Below are 16,933 nucleotides of genomic sequence, written 5' to 3'. Positions count from 1 at the left end.
GTGCAAACTTCAAAACATGTACGAACTCTGAAGCACGTAAAAACTCCGCCCATACAAACTCCAAAACACATACAAAAGACAACAGAAGTGCTCCAGGATGCCAGGCGCAGTGTTGAGCTTTTGTTACCTAGTGGCTACACAAGCCAGGAAGTACCAACGACTGGATTTGGTGGTAGTAACAGGTAAATGAAAATTGTTTTTAATTGTGTGTACGTGTGTGTGTTTGTGCGTGCGTACGTGTGTGTGTTTGTGCGTGCGTACGTACGTGTGTTTGTGCGTGCGTGCGTACGTACGTGTGTTTGTGCGTGCGTGCGTACGTACGTGTGTTTGTGCGTGCGTGCGTACGTACGTGTGTTTGTGCGTGCGTGCGTGCGTACGTACGTGTGTTTGTGCGTGCGTGCGTGCGTACGTACGTGTGTTTGTGCGTGCGTGCGTGCGTACGTACGTGTGTTTGTGCGTGCGTGCGTGCGTACGTACGTGTGTTTGTGCGCACAGCAAATTCAAAAGTGTTAAATGTTTTGGTGTTAATAGTCTTCTTGCAAAAGTAGAGTTAATTTTACTCTAAGCAGAGTCACATTCTTTTAATGTAACTCTGAGGTATAAAATGATAGTAGTTAAAATCGAGTGTTAAAAATTAGTGTTTCTCTGTCAAATCTGGAGGTGTTACAATGGAAACATTAACTCTTGACCTCTTAACTCTGAACTCCTACAGGGGGTATGACACCAATAGAGTGAATTCACAGACTCCGCCCCCAGCACGGCTCCAATCGAAGCTGAAGTGAAGCCGTTTCAGAACATTTTGCTCTACATATTTGAGTTGTTTGCCATGCTTGGTAAGTCATTTTTTCAAAGATTGTTTCAATTATTATTATGAGCTTTTACTTCTGTGGCTCTTTGGAGTTGAGACAAAGCTGTGTGAAAGGCATTAGCCATGTTGCTCGGTGATAGCATAATATTCTGTTTTAGCTAGCTGAAAGGTATTGTTTGCGGGCAAATACCACAGCCATGAAAAAAGCTTGCATGTGAATTTTCAGTCAAACTTTTGGTCAAATACACCTAAAACAATGTCTAGAATGTGAAATGTTGGTATGATGGTGCTACTTGAAGCCTGAAAACGATCGCCCATAAAAAAAAAACAAAAAAACGAGCAAACAGCAGTAGCAGACGTCCTGACTCGATTCTACATTAGCATAGATCCCTCCAGAGTTTTGTGCACACGGTTTAGGTAAAAATGAAAAAGGTTGAGGTTTTACATTTAGTTCAGTATTACCTGTTGCCTGTGTCTTTGTCTTTTGGGAAAATACTTTACACAAGTAACGGCTCAAAGAGGATTCCTTTTTTTTTTTTTTTTTTAAACTACTGTGCTGCAATTGTTTACTGGATTATTTGTGCCATTAATTAGTGTCAACTAATTTTTATTCAATCTCCGCACAGGATATGCTTGTGAAGATGGAATATGGGGGAGAGCAGAAGTGCGTTGAAGTTCCACAAAGGGATGAATGAAGGACATGCATATTGTATTGAAGAAATAAGTGATGAGAATGCTGTTATTTGCATTTACCAGCTCACCTATGTCAGACCTTTTGATAAACACAATTCTAATGAAAGTGAGAACATGTACACTGTTACATCTTTCAGAAAATGTTTTGAAATTGTGGTGCACAGTTCAGAATAAATGTTTTTCAAAAACCATTGCATCTTTTTAGTAAATGTTTATTTCCAAAATAAATTTCTAGAAGTTCAGAACAGCAAAATTCCTGCTTTTTAGAATGAATTAGAAGATAACTCTTACGTAGTTAAACTAAAATACTCTTTGAGAGTTAATATATAAACTCTTAACACCTAGTTAGCATTAGTAAGTGTTAAATTATCAACTCCAGACAGATTTGGTGTTTAACACTAAATCAGAGTTAACGTACCAACTCTCCAAAAAGAGTTAAATTAACACTCTCTGGTGTGGACCCATATAGACACTTTAATAGTGTTGAAATCAAATCCGACAGTGTTAATTTGGACATGCTGGATTTGCGTGTATAAATACACAAACAATACAGATATGTTTTCAATTGTGTAACTTAAGTGATCTAGGTAGCTCTGTTTTGGAAGTTTAGTTAATGCTAGAAATGTGTTTTGGAGTTTGTACGTGCTTTGTCTCTAGGGGCCACTGCCCCTAGACATAAACCTTAGAACTGAAGAAGCTTCTCGGATGAGAGGTGAAACGTCTTCAAGCAAGTTAAAGAAGTCCAGACGCTTTTCTTTGCAAGCTCCTTTGACTACGATGACCTGAATGACTGAGAACCTTCACAGACTTTCAGAGTTGCGGAATATTACATATATATACGTGTGTGTGTGTGTATATATATATGTATATATATATGTATATATATATATATATATATATATATATATATATATATATATATATATATATATATATATATATATATATATTTATATATATATATATTTATATATTAGGGGTGCAACGATACACAAAATTCACGGTTCGGTTCGATATTTTTTCGATACAAAAAAATGTTCATGCATTTTTAATTTGTCATTTATTAAAATTATAAATATATATTTTAACTCAAAAGTACAGTTTTTGAATTTAACCCTAACCCTTGTGCGTGTTTTTTATTTTGACAGCGAATGCGCACCTGCGGACCACTTATGTGCAGCCCTGGTTATTTATCTCATCATATCGCAGCCACAGAAATTCTTTTGTCCATGAAACCATAAAGCTGCACTTTCTTTTTGCCTTATAGTCTGATTTGTCATAACTTCTCCGTTTTGTGGTAAGCTTTTCTTTGGCTGTCACTTCTTCACCCTGACCTGTCTTATTTGGCTCAGCAGAACTGAAATGCTTTTACACACTCACTCACATAAGCTCAGCGATTCTCTGCACGATCAACCTCTCACATGTTTAAGCTTGCTGCGGGAGATTTCACTTGTCATGTTTGCATAGTAAGCTAACGATTAATAAGACGATGTCAGAGGAATTGGTGCACAAATTATCATCACTCACAGATCAGTGCTGTCGCTCTCTATACACAGTTCGCACGATTGCAAAGTGAAAGCAAAAAAACAAGCGCAAATTCAAACGCGACTTCAATATGTCACATATTGACAGTGGCTCACCGATGCCAATGACATAATTACCCAGCTACATTTCCGAAAGAATGCAAAAGCATTGACATATATTTTTCCTACAATAGCCCGACGGGCAGGGAAGAGATAGATTTTGGTAGCCCGACTGAAAAAATCGCTAGCTCCGGGACGTCGGGCTAGCGATATTGCAAGCCCTGTATCTGATTGAGGAATCACTCATCTTTGGAAAAGAGAGTTTATTACAGAGAAATGTCTCTTTCCAAAATAAAAGCTATACTATCCGCTTCTTCTGGGCTATATTCTCAGCAGCATAAGGAGAATCATGTGCTAACAGCTGTCTAAATGACTCGGCTAAAGTTAGTAGCATGCTTGTTGTTTTTGTCTTTGCACTAGGATGATGTCGGCGTAAATGTGCAGTCATATTCGTTGTGTTCCCACTAGTGCTTTCAGGTTAATCTCGTTGAAATGACCTTAACGCCACAACACGGCAAATCTCCGTTAACGAGCTACCGCCGATCGCCCCGTGCATGGGGCTAGACGGCCAACACGTTAACGAGCTAACTGCGCTAATACACTAGTTCACACCAATGTAATTGAGCATTGCATGGCACATCCAACATACTGTTTTACTTTAGTCCATGACTCGCTTACCTTCAGGGTCATACGTCACATGAAAACCAAAATAATTCCAAACGCCAGATCTGAATGAGGGTGGGGGAGGTCCATGTGTCTTGCAAGGAGAGCTTAACTTCTGTCTCGCTAGCTTGCCCTGCGCTCTTCCTTCTGACTATGCTGTCTGTGTTGAGTGCTCAGTGGATCTGCGCTCGACAGTGCAGCCTAGGCGGAGTAGTCGAACGCAGATTCACTGAGCGCTCAACACAGACAGCATCGTCAGAAGGAAAGTTGATAAAATAAATTACAAATGTTGTATTGTTCGATACATATGCGTACCGAACCGAAAGCACTGTATCGAACGGTTCAATATCGATACGAATATCGTTGCACCCCTTGTGTGTGTGTGTGTGTGTGTGTGTGTGTGTGTGTGTGTATACACACGCACACACGCGCGCGCAAATGAGGGAGAAAGAGAAACAAGCTCCAGGTGGCAGCATTGCGTCATTTAAAGATTGGATAGAGGAACTGTTCACAGGTATTAAAAAAAATAAAAAAAAAATACAAAAACATGAATTCTGATGAAGTAACCTTGTTCCAGTTTTTTGCAGTTTATGACAGGAATCACAAGATCATCACAGTTTTAGACATTAATATTTACTTATTGTATTCTGCAAATAAAATGTGAATTATATATGACAGATATAAGTGATAAACATTGAAAACTGAATGAGATTGGGGAAAAAAAACCTTGACTCATTCTTAACTCGTATATCAGAGGACATAAACATGGACTCCAGCTGGTCTTCCACATGCTACACATTGGCATATATTGACTCATCCCAGTCAGTCTGCACAGAGAAACAAAATTAATTCACTCCCCTTTTTAATGCATGCAAAATATGAATGAACTAATGAAGAAAACATTACTTATCCATACGTTGCCATAGACAGGATAATTGGTGTACATGTCAGGGGAAGGGATATCCTTACGGCTCATTTTCCTGCAGAAAGAAAAGCTATTATTAAAACAAGTGACACATCTTTAAACTTATATTTATGATTACAATTTTTTTTGTTTGTTTGCAAACAGAAGTGAAGAATTAAAACCTTTTCGGTGGGGCACTATGAGGGAGCTCCACAGGTCTGTCTGACATCATGGTGCTCAGGTTAGTGGTTGTTGTGTCTCTTGATCTCCCCCTACTGGCAGTAAAGTGTTTTTGATTAAATGAGAAAGGAAACTGACACTTTTCACAGCCTCTGAAATTAAAGACAGGCTGTCAGGACCTAAAAAAATTGTTCTGGTGCTCATATAGTTGTAATCATGATTGTGACTATTATTTGATACATGTTGCAATATTTACAGATTCTCCTGCATGCATGACATACTTGTTTATCTGCAATGATTATGTTCATGACAACTTACCATTTTTTAACAACTCCCACTCCACTTCCTATCAAAATAATCAGCAAAATCACACCTGCTCCGGTTGAGATAAGAATATTCTGCATGTTGTCTGTTGACAAAGAAACCATGTTAAGTATTTTTGTCATGTAAAAATAGAGAGATCAATTCATCCTAAGTCTTTCTTACCATTAACAGGTAAAGAGAGCAAGATGTTGTCATATCCCAGCATGTTGTTTGCCAGGCAGTGCACAAACCTGAAAGACCCAAAGTCTGTCTGCAGAGTCTCAATAGTAACAGAGCCATTTTTCTCTGCTTTGCTGCTTTGCATGACTCTGTCACCAAGAATAAAATAGACCATGCTGGGAGGCTCAGACTCTACGATGCACTCACACTTTACCACGCCATCCTCGGAGGAGCACTTTGAGGAAGGCTTGATGTCAGGGCCATCTGTGAGAACTAGACATATATTAAGACATAGCCATGCATATATTATATATGTTTGAATGAAATAAAAAAATCTATTTTCTTTTTGGATTTACTCTCGCGTAATGTAACACATAACATGAGCTGCACAGGGCATGTCTGGTGACAGCTGACAGTTTAACTGTGCCACTCATAGCTGCTGACAGGGTTAGCATCACTGAAGCACTTCAGGCATACAGTTTTTTAGTGTGTGTGTATATATATATATAAAAAAAAACAACCCAAAAAACCCCTGTAAAACCGACAACTTTAATTAATAATTAATAATTAAGAAATATAGTATGTAAGAAGGCAATGTTTCACAACTTTCCCTTTCAATACAAAAAAACCCACAAAAAAACCCAAAAAAACTCCAGTGAACTTCATTTACTGGCAGCATGAATAAAGTTTTCAGGTGAGTAGTGTGAGGGCTGTCATACTCAGTCATGGTGAGAGGCAACTGTGTCTACTGTGACCATACAACAAATTGTAACTTTCTTTATTTGTGCTCCCTTCCCCTATTTTGTTCTATTTTATCATGTTTTAATCCAGATTTTTAATGTTTTTTTCTTTTTTTTTAAAATTTGATTGTAAATAACGTTTTCGTTTAAATGTCTTGATGCATGCTCAATCATCAAGGTAAGTGAATCTCCAAAAGTTGATTCTGTTCATCTGGACGTAGCGTTTTGTGGGAGAAACGTTTCGTCACTCATTCAAGTGACTTCTTCAGTCTCAGCTGACTGCAGGTAAGATTGGGAAATCTTATAAGATTGGGGCATTGCGTCCCGATGAGCAGAATCAACTTTTGGAGATTTTAGTTTAAAAAGGCTTGATACTAGCTACAGCGGTTAATACCCTGGTAAATCTGCAGTATACTTACATCTTACTTGAAGTATCTTAGATGTTTCCAGGTGCAGCCCTCGATGGTATGTTATGTTGCATTTTAAAGGCTTGTTGTGATCAGAGTGGTTTGGGCGAAAGGTCAGAGTAGATGTTGAATTCCACTGGCCTTCATGAAGCTGCTGTGTTTGATCATGCTGCTCTCCAGAGTGACTCCAGATGAAAGAAGGTGGATATGTGGGGCAGGAGTGAAACACAGAGCAGGATGCAGACACATTCTCACCCTCCTTTACCTCTTGCACAGAGAAAACAGGTTGACCTGTGTTAACAAAAAAGACTGTGGTCATAAACCAGAACTCCATCATGGCAGTAAGTTTATACTGTAATGGAAATACAAATGTACTTAAACAGTACAGCTGCTGATTTTATGTTTTATGCAACTTTAAATTTTGGTCAAGTTAATAAACTGTTCACAGTAAAGGGTTTTGAGTGTGATTTCAAGCTTAAAGATGAATGAAATAAGAAATAAACTAGGTGATAATTACTTTCAATATCTGACTGACAAAGAAGAAGAAGATGAGCAGTTTTACAATAAACAATTTATAAAGAACAAAGCGAATTGATAGTTGATAACATGGTTGGAGTATAATGATAACTTCTATTGCCATTGATTTTGATTGATTATCATAATTTGATGAGTTGCACAAATACATTTTTACATCTAAGGTTTGAATGAGTAGTTCAACAACTAATGCAAGTCTGCAAAAATTAATGTAAAATGTTCCAGAGCACTGCAACCTGACCCTACAATATTTACTTCATATTTATATTCAAATGAGTATTAAAGACTTAGATCAGGCCTGTTTCACTAAAACTAAAATGCTCAGGAATGCTGAATGTCAAACGTCCAACATGATGGTAAAAATACTGGAAATAAAAAGAGAACTATTAGAGCTAGAACACAAGACTTTACTGGTAACCATATTTATTTTACTTACTGACTGAAACAGAGACTTTGTTATTTTTGTAGGAGTACTGGTCATAACCTTTAATTTCAATCCGGAAATATAAAGGCCCCACATCACTTTGTTGAAGATCATCAATCATCAGAGAACAGTTCTTCTTGCTGAGGTCTCCCAGCAGCTTTGTCCTATTCCGAAACTGACCCGAAGTTTGAGACTTATCCGAATGACAGATGACTTGATTATTCTTATTATACCAAATGCCTGTAAAGCTTGTGGTACTGATTTGTGGATCTGGGTAGTTATAAGAGCAGGGGATCACCACACATGCGCCAAGAAGACCTTTCACTGAGGATGGCACAGTGGCGCTCCAAGATGAAGCTTCTGTTGGGGTAACTGTAATAAAGTGCAGAGTAAAATGCAATGAAATAAAGCACAGGAATAAGACAAAGAATGAAAGAAGGACAGCAGCATGGAATAATACAGACCAGATCATCTAACACTTGTCATAATTTGTCTGTACAAAAACACAAAGGCCTATAAAAGAAGTGAGAATTAAAAATTACAGCTAAATATATGAACTATCCATACCTTTAAAGCAAATGCACATGAAGAACAAACACAAAGACCACCGCAATGCCATCTTTCACCTTGTTGTCACTCAAGTAAATACAGACAAGTTTTGTTTGTCGTCACATTTATTTCCTTCATGTGTGAAGTGATTGCGACGTTTCAATTCTATTTTTAAGATCCACTGAATTGAAATGCATGCCATAGCCCTGAGTCTGAGGACTCAGTGGTTTTTTTTCATTGTTATTATCCATGTTTTCGATTTTATTCCGATTAAGGTCTTCTAGTTCTGAGGCCATTTGCTATCTTAGTGCGTCTAGTTTTTCTTCCCCTTGTCTCATTATGTCCTATTAATCCCAGCTGTGTCTCCCTCCTGTTTCTCATTCCCTGATTGCCCCTTTGTGTTTATGAGCCCTGTGTTTTCTCCTGCTTGTTGCTGGTTCGTCTGTGTTATTTCCCTGTGTCATCCTGTGTAGTTTCCCTGCACCTCCATTTCAGCTTTCAAGGCTGTTTTTGGTTAGTTTTCCCCAGTTTAGGTTATCCTTAGGTTTTATTTCATACCTGCTACGTTCCTGTTTGTTTCACCTACCATATTAATAAAGCTCACTCGCATCAGAAGCTGCCTTCAACTTGGGTCCTTTATTAAAACTCATACAGCTTGCCCAGCTAGCCGTGATGCTTCTCGGATGAAAGGTGAAACATCTTTAAGAAATTTAGTCCAGTCTCTTTTCTTTGCAAGCTCTTAGATAGCCCTCTGAAGCCACTTTATCAAACACAAACTGTCACTTCTTTCCCTCATATGCTGTAAGGTTGAGAAAATAGTCATGTTAATCATAATTTCATTTTTTTCTATGATAACCTAATAGCGTTATAGTACCATATCACCCCATTAGAACACTTCACTCTCACACTGCAGGCCTACTTGTTGTTCCTAGTAGTAAAGTAGAATGGGAGGCAGAGCCTTCAGTTTTCAGGGCCCTCTTCTGCGGAACCAGCTTCCAGTTTGGATTCGGGAGACAGACACTATCTCTACTTTCAAGATTAGGCTTAAAACTTTGCTTTTTGCTAAAGCATATAGTTAGGGCTGGACCAGGTGACCCTGAATTCCCCCGTAGTTATGCTGCAGTAGTTTTAGGCTTCTAGGGATTCCCATTATCCATTGAGGATTTCTTCATCAGTCACCTTTCTCACTCATAATGTTTTGAATCATACTTGTTATTGATATATGGATCTGTTCCACAGCATATCTTTTATCCTGTCTTCCTCCTGTCAGCCCAACCTGACGCAGCAGGTGGCCACCCCTCCCTATAATCAGTTTCACTGTTTCTTTGAGACTGACATCACAACTTGATCATTACATGCCTTTCTTGTTGCCTTTTGCTTCTTTATTTAGTTTCTCATTATATTATGTATTAATATATTTAGATTTTCACTTTTTGGTCAATTTCTTTCTTTCCGTTTTTAAAATAAATCTTATTTGTTTTCCATTAAATTGATTCTTTTTTGTAGTTTCTACCATACTGAGTTATTGTCTTTACTGCAAGCTGACCTCTATGTGTCCCTTGTATAAAGTCATTCCTTTTGTGTTTTGCAAGAAAGGTCAACCTAGTTCACAGGTGTCGAACTCCAGGCCTCGAGGGCCGGTGTCCCGCAGGTTTTAGATGTGTCCTTGATCCAACACAGCTGATTTAAACGGCTAAATTACCTCCTCAACATGTCTTGCAGTTCTCCAGAGGCCTGGTAATGAACTCAGGTGTAATGACCAGGGTCAGATCTAAAACCTGCAGGACACCGGCCCTCGAGGCCTGGAGTTCGACACCCCTGACCTAGTTTAAATATTTCTCTGGTTACTGGAATTGTCATGTTACATTAAAAGAAAACCAGCCTATAACCACCAGTGCTATATGTAGAATATTTACCATAATACAAATGGGTTTATTTTTAACATTCATCAGAAGGGTTACACTTGACAGTCATGCATCACTTCACAGCTCTGTTTTGCAATGCAACACGTTAACCACAGTGCAGCATCCCACCTCAAGCTTGGTGCTTTAGCTAATTACCATAAGCTTTGCTAGAATAAATAGATGAATAAATAGACTGTGGATAGATAAAGATGATATGCTAATGTTTGCCTTTGCTGACTTATATTTGGGGATTTGCTGTTTTTAGCAGTAAAAACTATTACACTCACCACAGGCCAGTATGGACAGATGTGCACTTGATTCTCTGTTATGACCCAGGTCATGATGCTGTATGTTTGTGGTCCTCACACCCAAGGGTGACATTGTTCATTCTCTGTGTTGTTTGTGCTTGTGTAAGTTCCACGTGAAGGTTGTTTGAATTGTGTGGTTAGCCACAATGGGGTTTCATTTAGATAAGTTTGCCAGGAATCCAACATAGCTTGTAACTGGTTGAGAGGGTTCTGCTGGCAGATGTGGCAGTTGCAAATGGGGCAGGCAAAGCTGATGTGGAGCCTCTAGCTCCTTCCACGGGTCCTCCTGTAAACACTTCTCCTTTAGCTCCTCCCAGTTCTATGATGGGGACGTCAGCTGAGGAGCTCCAGCTAATGCTCTGCATTATGGAAGTGGAGTTGAGAAACTGGGAGCTGGAGGTGGAAGGAATGCATCTATGGGTGAAAGCTTTAGAGCTGCAACGCCACCATAGTAGCTCCATCCAGTCACCGCTCAAACTGCAAGCTCCCCCTATCTCCCCATAATTGCTTTGATTTGCGCATTAAATTGTTACTACCCTTTAGAGAAACTGAGGTGGATTCATACTTTGCTGTGTTTGCTAAAGCTTTGAAATGGCAAAAGGAAGTTTGGGCCTTGCTGCTGCAGTGTAGGCTTGTGAGTAAAGCTCAGGAGGAGTGTGCTAGCCTCTCAGTGGACCAAAGCTTAGACCATGATGTGGTTAGGGCTACAGTATTGTGTGCTTGTCAATTGGTGCCTGAAGCATACAGACAGAAATTCCGAAACTATGGGGAAAGGGACAACCAAGTGTGTGTAGTTTATGTGTGAGAAAGGGTGCTTTTTGATAAAGAGTGTCAGGCTAGCAAAGTCAAAGATTTTGCACAGCTGAGGGAACTAGTGCTTTTGGAGGATTTTAATAAATGTTTGCCGGAGCATGTGGTGATTTATTTAAATGAACAAAAAGTTGAGTCTCTTGCAAACGCTGCAGTCTTGACAGATGAATTTGCCCTGACTCACAAGAGTGTTTATTCATCTCTGACACGTCAGGACCCTATTGCGCCCTGAAGAAGGGCGCTGCTCTTGCGGCGACCAGCAGGTTGTCTCTGTCTGTCAGTGTCAGTGTTTTAACTTGTTTTATTTCATTCTTTTATTCCTTTATTTTATTTTATTTTTTTTGCCTGAGGAAAAAATTACTTAAGGGTGGCCTAGGCAGGCATGAAACACATGACTGGTCACTGTTACAGTGACTGTAATAAGATAAGTCTCCCTGGTTTTAGTTCAGACTCTCAGTTAGCCAATGAGCTGAATAGATTTTTTTTTTTGAGATTTAATGATAATTATAATCCAAGGAATACACTTGATTTCTTAATAGAGAGCACCAGAGGCCCCCCAGCTTTGTTCTTTGATGAAAGAAGGGTGGGAAATCTTTTTAAAATGAGTAAGACTAATAAAAGTCCAGGTCCTGATAATATATGTGGCCAGGTGCTTAGAACATGCGCTGAGCAATTATGCAGTATTTTTTATTACATCTTTCTTTTATCTCTTCAGCAACAGAAGGTTCCAGAGGTATGGAAAAAATCTATTATTTCTCCACAAAACCTACATCATTAAATGCTTTTAGGCCTGTCGCTCTAACATCCTTAGTAAAGTCCTTTGAAAAACTTGTCAGGAAGGAGATCCTGCAGCAAGTAGAGAAGCTTATAGATCCACTACAATTTCCATCCTGCGCTAACAGTGGTAAATGGTGCAGCCATTGAACTGGTGGAGGTTATAAGTATTTGGGGGTTGTTCTTGATAAGTCTCTGTCCTTTGAGTCACATCTTGCTGCTACAGTGAAAAAGGTTAAACAAGGACTGTACTTTTTAAGGAGGTTGAGAGGTTCTAATGTTTCATCTGAAATGATGACTCTTTTTTATAAAAGTTTTATTGAATCTGTTTTAACTTTCTGTATCATTGCTTGGTACGGTAATATGTCCCTGAATAATAAGACCAGACTTAACAACCTGGTTAAAGTGGCTGGCAAGATTTCAGGGAGGTCTCAGGTCCAGCTTGTGGACTTTTATAACAGGCAGGTGCTGAGGAAGGCAACCTCTGTCCTGTTGTGTTCAGATCATCCTCTCTTTAATGATTTTCAACTGCTTCCATCAGGTCGTCATTATAAAGTGCCTGCAGTGAAGACAAAGAGACATAGATTGTCTTTTGTACCTAGTGCTATTATCATAGTTAATAACACTAAACCATAAGTGTTGTTGCCATTGCACATTGCACTTTTTTGATGAAAAATCTAGGTTGTTTTATCAGGCTTATATTATTTTGGTGAGTGTATGTGATGTGTTGGTTGTCTGTTTGTTTGTTTGTACGGACATACTACAAATCAATTTCCCGTTAGGGACAATAAAGTTACCATTGACCATTGTTTCCCCTGGCATGGGGAGGGCACGTTCACCTCAAGTTCCCTGGCGCAGCCACACAGTTTTCAAGCCTTTTATCTCTAAAGGTTTTCTATCACTGACTGAGAAGAAGGGGGACAAAATTCCCATCACAATTTTATGAGATGCTGGTGCAAAGTACTCTGTGGTGTGTCATGGTATAGTGCCTTTTTCTGACCAGTCATACTGTGGCTAAGATTTGTTGGTGTGGGGAATAAAAATGAGTATGTTGGGCATCAGTGTTGGTCAAGTTACTTGAAAAAAGTAATCAGTAACTAATTACTGATTACTTCCCCAAAAAAGTAATCCCGTTACTTTTACTGATTACTTATTTTCAAAAGTAATTAATTGCTTAGTTACTTAGTTACTTTTTAAAAACACGATTTACAACCTGAATAGGTAATAAAGTGATAGATCTTTCAGCCCAATTCTGCTTTTTCTGCATAATCCATCATACAAAATGTAATCAAATGGAAAAGTATCTTTTTTTTTAAACTTATTTTATTAGTTTTAATCTTTTAACTTTATGCATCAAGCAAAAATTTAATTATATGCAACATTCTGACTTGAATAAATTAGTTTAACATTTAAACCTATTTTCTGCACATTCCAGCACATAAAATAAAATATTTTTTGTGTTTACACTCAGTCTTTCAAATAGATGCAAGTAAAACACAGCAGAAAATAAATAAAATCAAAGACTAGCGGTCCTGTTGCTCTATATTCACCTGTAAAGCAGGACTAGGGTAGGCGGAGGTTTACCCTGGTGCAGGTGTGCCGCGGTCAGTTGAAGAATCCGCGAGTTTCTTTGTGAGTTTCCCATTACGTCGTTGCACACTCGGTGCTTGCTTGGAAGTTTAGGGGTTTTTTTCGCTGTAAAAAGAAGTTTTCTTCCCACGCACAACGGATGCTAATGTTTTTGTCACTTTTTATGGAATCAAACTCAAAGTAAGGTCAGTACTTCCACGCTTTAAACGCTGCACGCTCATACTCTCTCCCACAATTGATATATGATCCACTGTTGATCTGCACACAGCTGTTGTCACCAACGGCGCACTCGCTTACGTCACTGTCATGAGACATTCTGCAAAAAATCACGGTTTTAGCAACGCAGTAACGCAGCGTTCCTACGGGAAAGTAACGGTAATCTAATTACCGTTTTTGCAATAGTAATCCCTTACTTTACTCGTTACTTGAAAAAAGTAATCAGATTACAGGTACGCGTTACTTGTAACGTGTTACTGCCCATCTCTGTTGGGCATGCCACTTCATATAGTTACTCTACTTTCCCCCTAGTCTCAGGCACAGCAGGTGGAGGTGATAGTTCAGCAGCCAGTTGCTGGTGTTGATGTTTTTCTTGGCTGGGGAAAAGATGTTCCCTACGTAAACCTACCACACCTGAAACCACTGAAAACCCTACTGTAAATATATTCGGTCATGCCCTCTCTGGGCTCAGTGCCTCTGCAATTTTTGCGGCGTGTGTGGTTACTCGTGCCCAGGCCGATGTGGTGGACATTTCAGATACGTTCTTGAAAGAGCCTAAAATTCCTGTCAAACTTCCTCCTGGAATAAGAAATTAATCTAGGCCATTTAATGAGATACCAAATGACTTTTTCTTGGCAATAGACAGAGAACAGTTCATTAAATTCATGGGGCGACCGTGGCTCAGGGGGTTGGGAAGCGCATCTGTAACCGGAAGGTTGCCGGTTCAATCCCTGGGCTCTCTGTCTTGGTCGTTGTGTCCTTGGGCAAGACACCTTACCCTACCGCCTACTGGTGTTGGCCAGAGGGGCCGATGGCGTGATATGGCAGCCTCGCTTCTGTCAGTCTGACCCAGGGCAGCTGTGGCTACAACTGTAGCTTGCCTCCACCAGTGTGTGAATGTGAGAGTGAATGAATAGTGGTATTGTAAAGCGCTTTGGGTGCCTTGAAAAGCGCTATATAAATCCAATCCATTATTATTAAAGCTTAGCAGTCTTATGTTACTTTGTCTGCCTGCCTGCCAGGTAACAAGAAACCTGTGTCGTACCTATTTGACAATGGTGTATTGCTACATAAGTGGTCCCCAGTGTCTAGAATGGGGTGTGACCACTCAGATTGTGGTACCAAAAGAGTACCGTCTACAAGTGTCCTTGCCCATGATAACCCCCTAACTGGCTATTTCGGAATCAGGAAAACTTAAGACAGAGTTTCCCGCTTTTTTTTTTTTTGACCAGGGTTGAAATCTGAGGTTGCCAGGTTCTGTCGATCATTTTATCCACGACAAATGGTTAGTAAATGGCTCAAGCATTTCTTGAGAGGGAGAAATGCTTGATTTTATATCAGGGAGTGTTATGACCAGGGCTGCACATAAGTGGTCCGCAGGTGTGCATTCGCTGTCAAAATAAAAGACGTACACCAGATAAGAAGTTGGAATGCGCGTTTGCGTACATAAGATGTTCTGGAGGAGGACAGATATTTGTTCAGAACTCTTAAAGATCTTGAAGAAGCAATCTCCGTAAGCAATTACTCTGGTGTTCCTCCACCGCAAAAGAAGCACGTATTCTCGAAATTTCACATGAAAATATGTGACGCTGTTTTTTCTGATCACTGTCTTGTTGTGTTTGATATACTTTTATCTCTACGCCATTTTACACCTCTTATTCCAATACGCCGTTGTCGTGTTTTTAACCCATCTGCAACAGAACAATTTTCTATTGCTTTTAAAAAAGTTTTAAGAGCTCCCCTTGGCTGTGGTACTGAGGAAATGACATCTAATTTTTATGATAAGTGCAAAACTGTCCTTGATGAGGTTGGTCCTTTTAAAACTATGAGCTCGAAACCACAATCAGACCCATGGATAAATAAGGCCACTCCTTCAGCCAGACAAGAGCGCAGGAAGGCTGAGCGTAAGTGCGAAAAAAGATGGGCTGCTGGTGTCTTTTCTCATGTTGAGAGACAGTCAGGACATTGTAAAAGCAGAAAAGCCAAAGTTTTTTTCTAATGTATCTAAGGTGAGATCTTTTTTATCTTTTAAAAACTTTGAATGGGCGATTCATGCTTTTATTACATGACAGCTGGACTATTGTAACTCCTTTTATGCTGGAGTTAGCCAGACCTGCCTGGCAAGACTGCAGTTGGTCCAGAATGCTGCAGCTCGTCTTCTGACACGCACTAAAAGATGTGAACATATTTCCCCGGTGCTTGCCTCTCTTCATTGGCTCCCTGTCGACTTCAGAATTCATTTTAAAATGTTACTCTTGACTTACAAAGCCCTGAATGGACAGGCTCCCAGGTACTTGTCTGACCTCTTGCAGCCTTATGCCCCCTTTAGATCTTTTAGATCAAGTGATCTTTTGCTTTTAGCCATACCAAGGTCGAGGCTGGTTCATAGAGGCGATCGAGCATTTACAGTTTTAACGTCTAAGCTGTGGAATAATTTAACCCATACACATCAGACAGGCTCCTACTGCCAATCTTTTTAAATCTTATCTTAAAACACATTTGCATTTACTGGCTTTTAATACAGTATGGGAGTTATTTGTTAATTCATATTGGATGTTTGCTATCAATATTATAATTTATTTTACTAGGTATTTTGTATTCTTGTACAGCACTTCGTTCCTATTGTAATTAAATGTGCTATACAAATAAATAACCTATAAACTATAAAATGCTGCAGCAAGAGTACTGCCAAGGACTAGAAAGAGAGAGCATATTTCTCCTGTACAGGCTTCTCTTCATTGGCTCACTGTTAAATCCAATACCAAATCTAAAATCCCTCTCCTCACATACAAGCTTTTCAATATTCAGGTCCCCTCTTATCTTAAAGACCTCATAACATCATATCACCCTATTAGAGCACATTGCTCCCAGACGGCTGGCTTACTTGTGGTTCCTAGAGTATTTAAAAGTAGAATGGAAGGCAGAGCCTTCGGCTTTCAGTCCCCTCATCTGTAGAGGGACTGCAAGGTTTTGAATTTTTTGCTTGGATTAATAATAATAATAAAAACAGTTTGGATTCGGGAAACAGACACACTCTCTACTTTTAGGTTTCAGCTTAAAACTTTCTTTTTTGATAAAACATATAGTTAGGACTGAGTTGGGTGACCCTGATTCCTCTCTTAGTCATGTTGTGACAGTAAGCTTATTACAGGCTGCTGGGGCCTCCTATTGTGGACTGAGTGTTTACTACGGCCTGTGGTCCATTTTTAATTGGCCCGCAAGAAAATTTATTTATATATATATATATATATATATATATATATATATATATATATATATATATATATCTATCTATATATATATCTATCTATATATATATATCTATCTATCTATCTATCTATCTATATATCTATATATCTATAT

At 39.2% G+C, this 16,933-nt stretch overlaps 1 protein-coding gene and 1 long non-coding RNA gene across 2 annotated transcripts; one reads left to right on the top strand and one right to left on the bottom strand.

The window, feature by feature from the left end:
* Positions 1-703: 703 nt before the first annotated feature.
* On the top strand, positions 704-1,692 carry LOC145431796 (uncharacterized). The gene is made up of 2 exons (XR_013912097.1): positions 704-833; positions 1,435-1,692. It is a non-coding gene; the product is annotated as an uncharacterized LOC145431796 (long non-coding RNA).
* A 2,209-nt stretch (positions 1,693-3,901) lies between these two features.
* LOC113032302 (myelin-associated glycoprotein-like) lies at positions 3,902-8,080 on the bottom strand. Its single transcript, XM_026185133.2, has 8 exons — positions 7,987-8,080; positions 7,432-7,791; positions 6,474-6,752; positions 5,318-5,587; positions 5,150-5,240; positions 4,834-4,926; positions 4,664-4,727; positions 3,902-4,574 (listed from the first exon to the last, which is right to left on the bottom strand). The coding sequence occupies exons 1-8, from the start codon at positions 8,036-8,038 to the stop codon at positions 4,539-4,541; spliced, it is 1,245 nt and encodes a 414-aa protein (XP_026040918.1). The 5' UTR covers positions 8,039-8,080; the 3' UTR covers positions 3,902-4,538.
* Positions 8,081-16,933: the final 8,853 nt, after the last annotated feature.

This window comes from Astatotilapia calliptera, chromosome 11, assembly GCF_964374335.1.
Source record: "Astatotilapia calliptera chromosome 11, fAstCal68.1, whole genome shotgun sequence".
Classification (NCBI taxonomy): Eukaryota; Metazoa; Chordata; class Actinopteri; order Cichliformes; family Cichlidae; genus Astatotilapia; species Astatotilapia calliptera.
The sequence above is the reverse complement of the archived record's forward strand: the minus strand, read 5'-3'. Positions and strand labels throughout refer to the sequence as shown.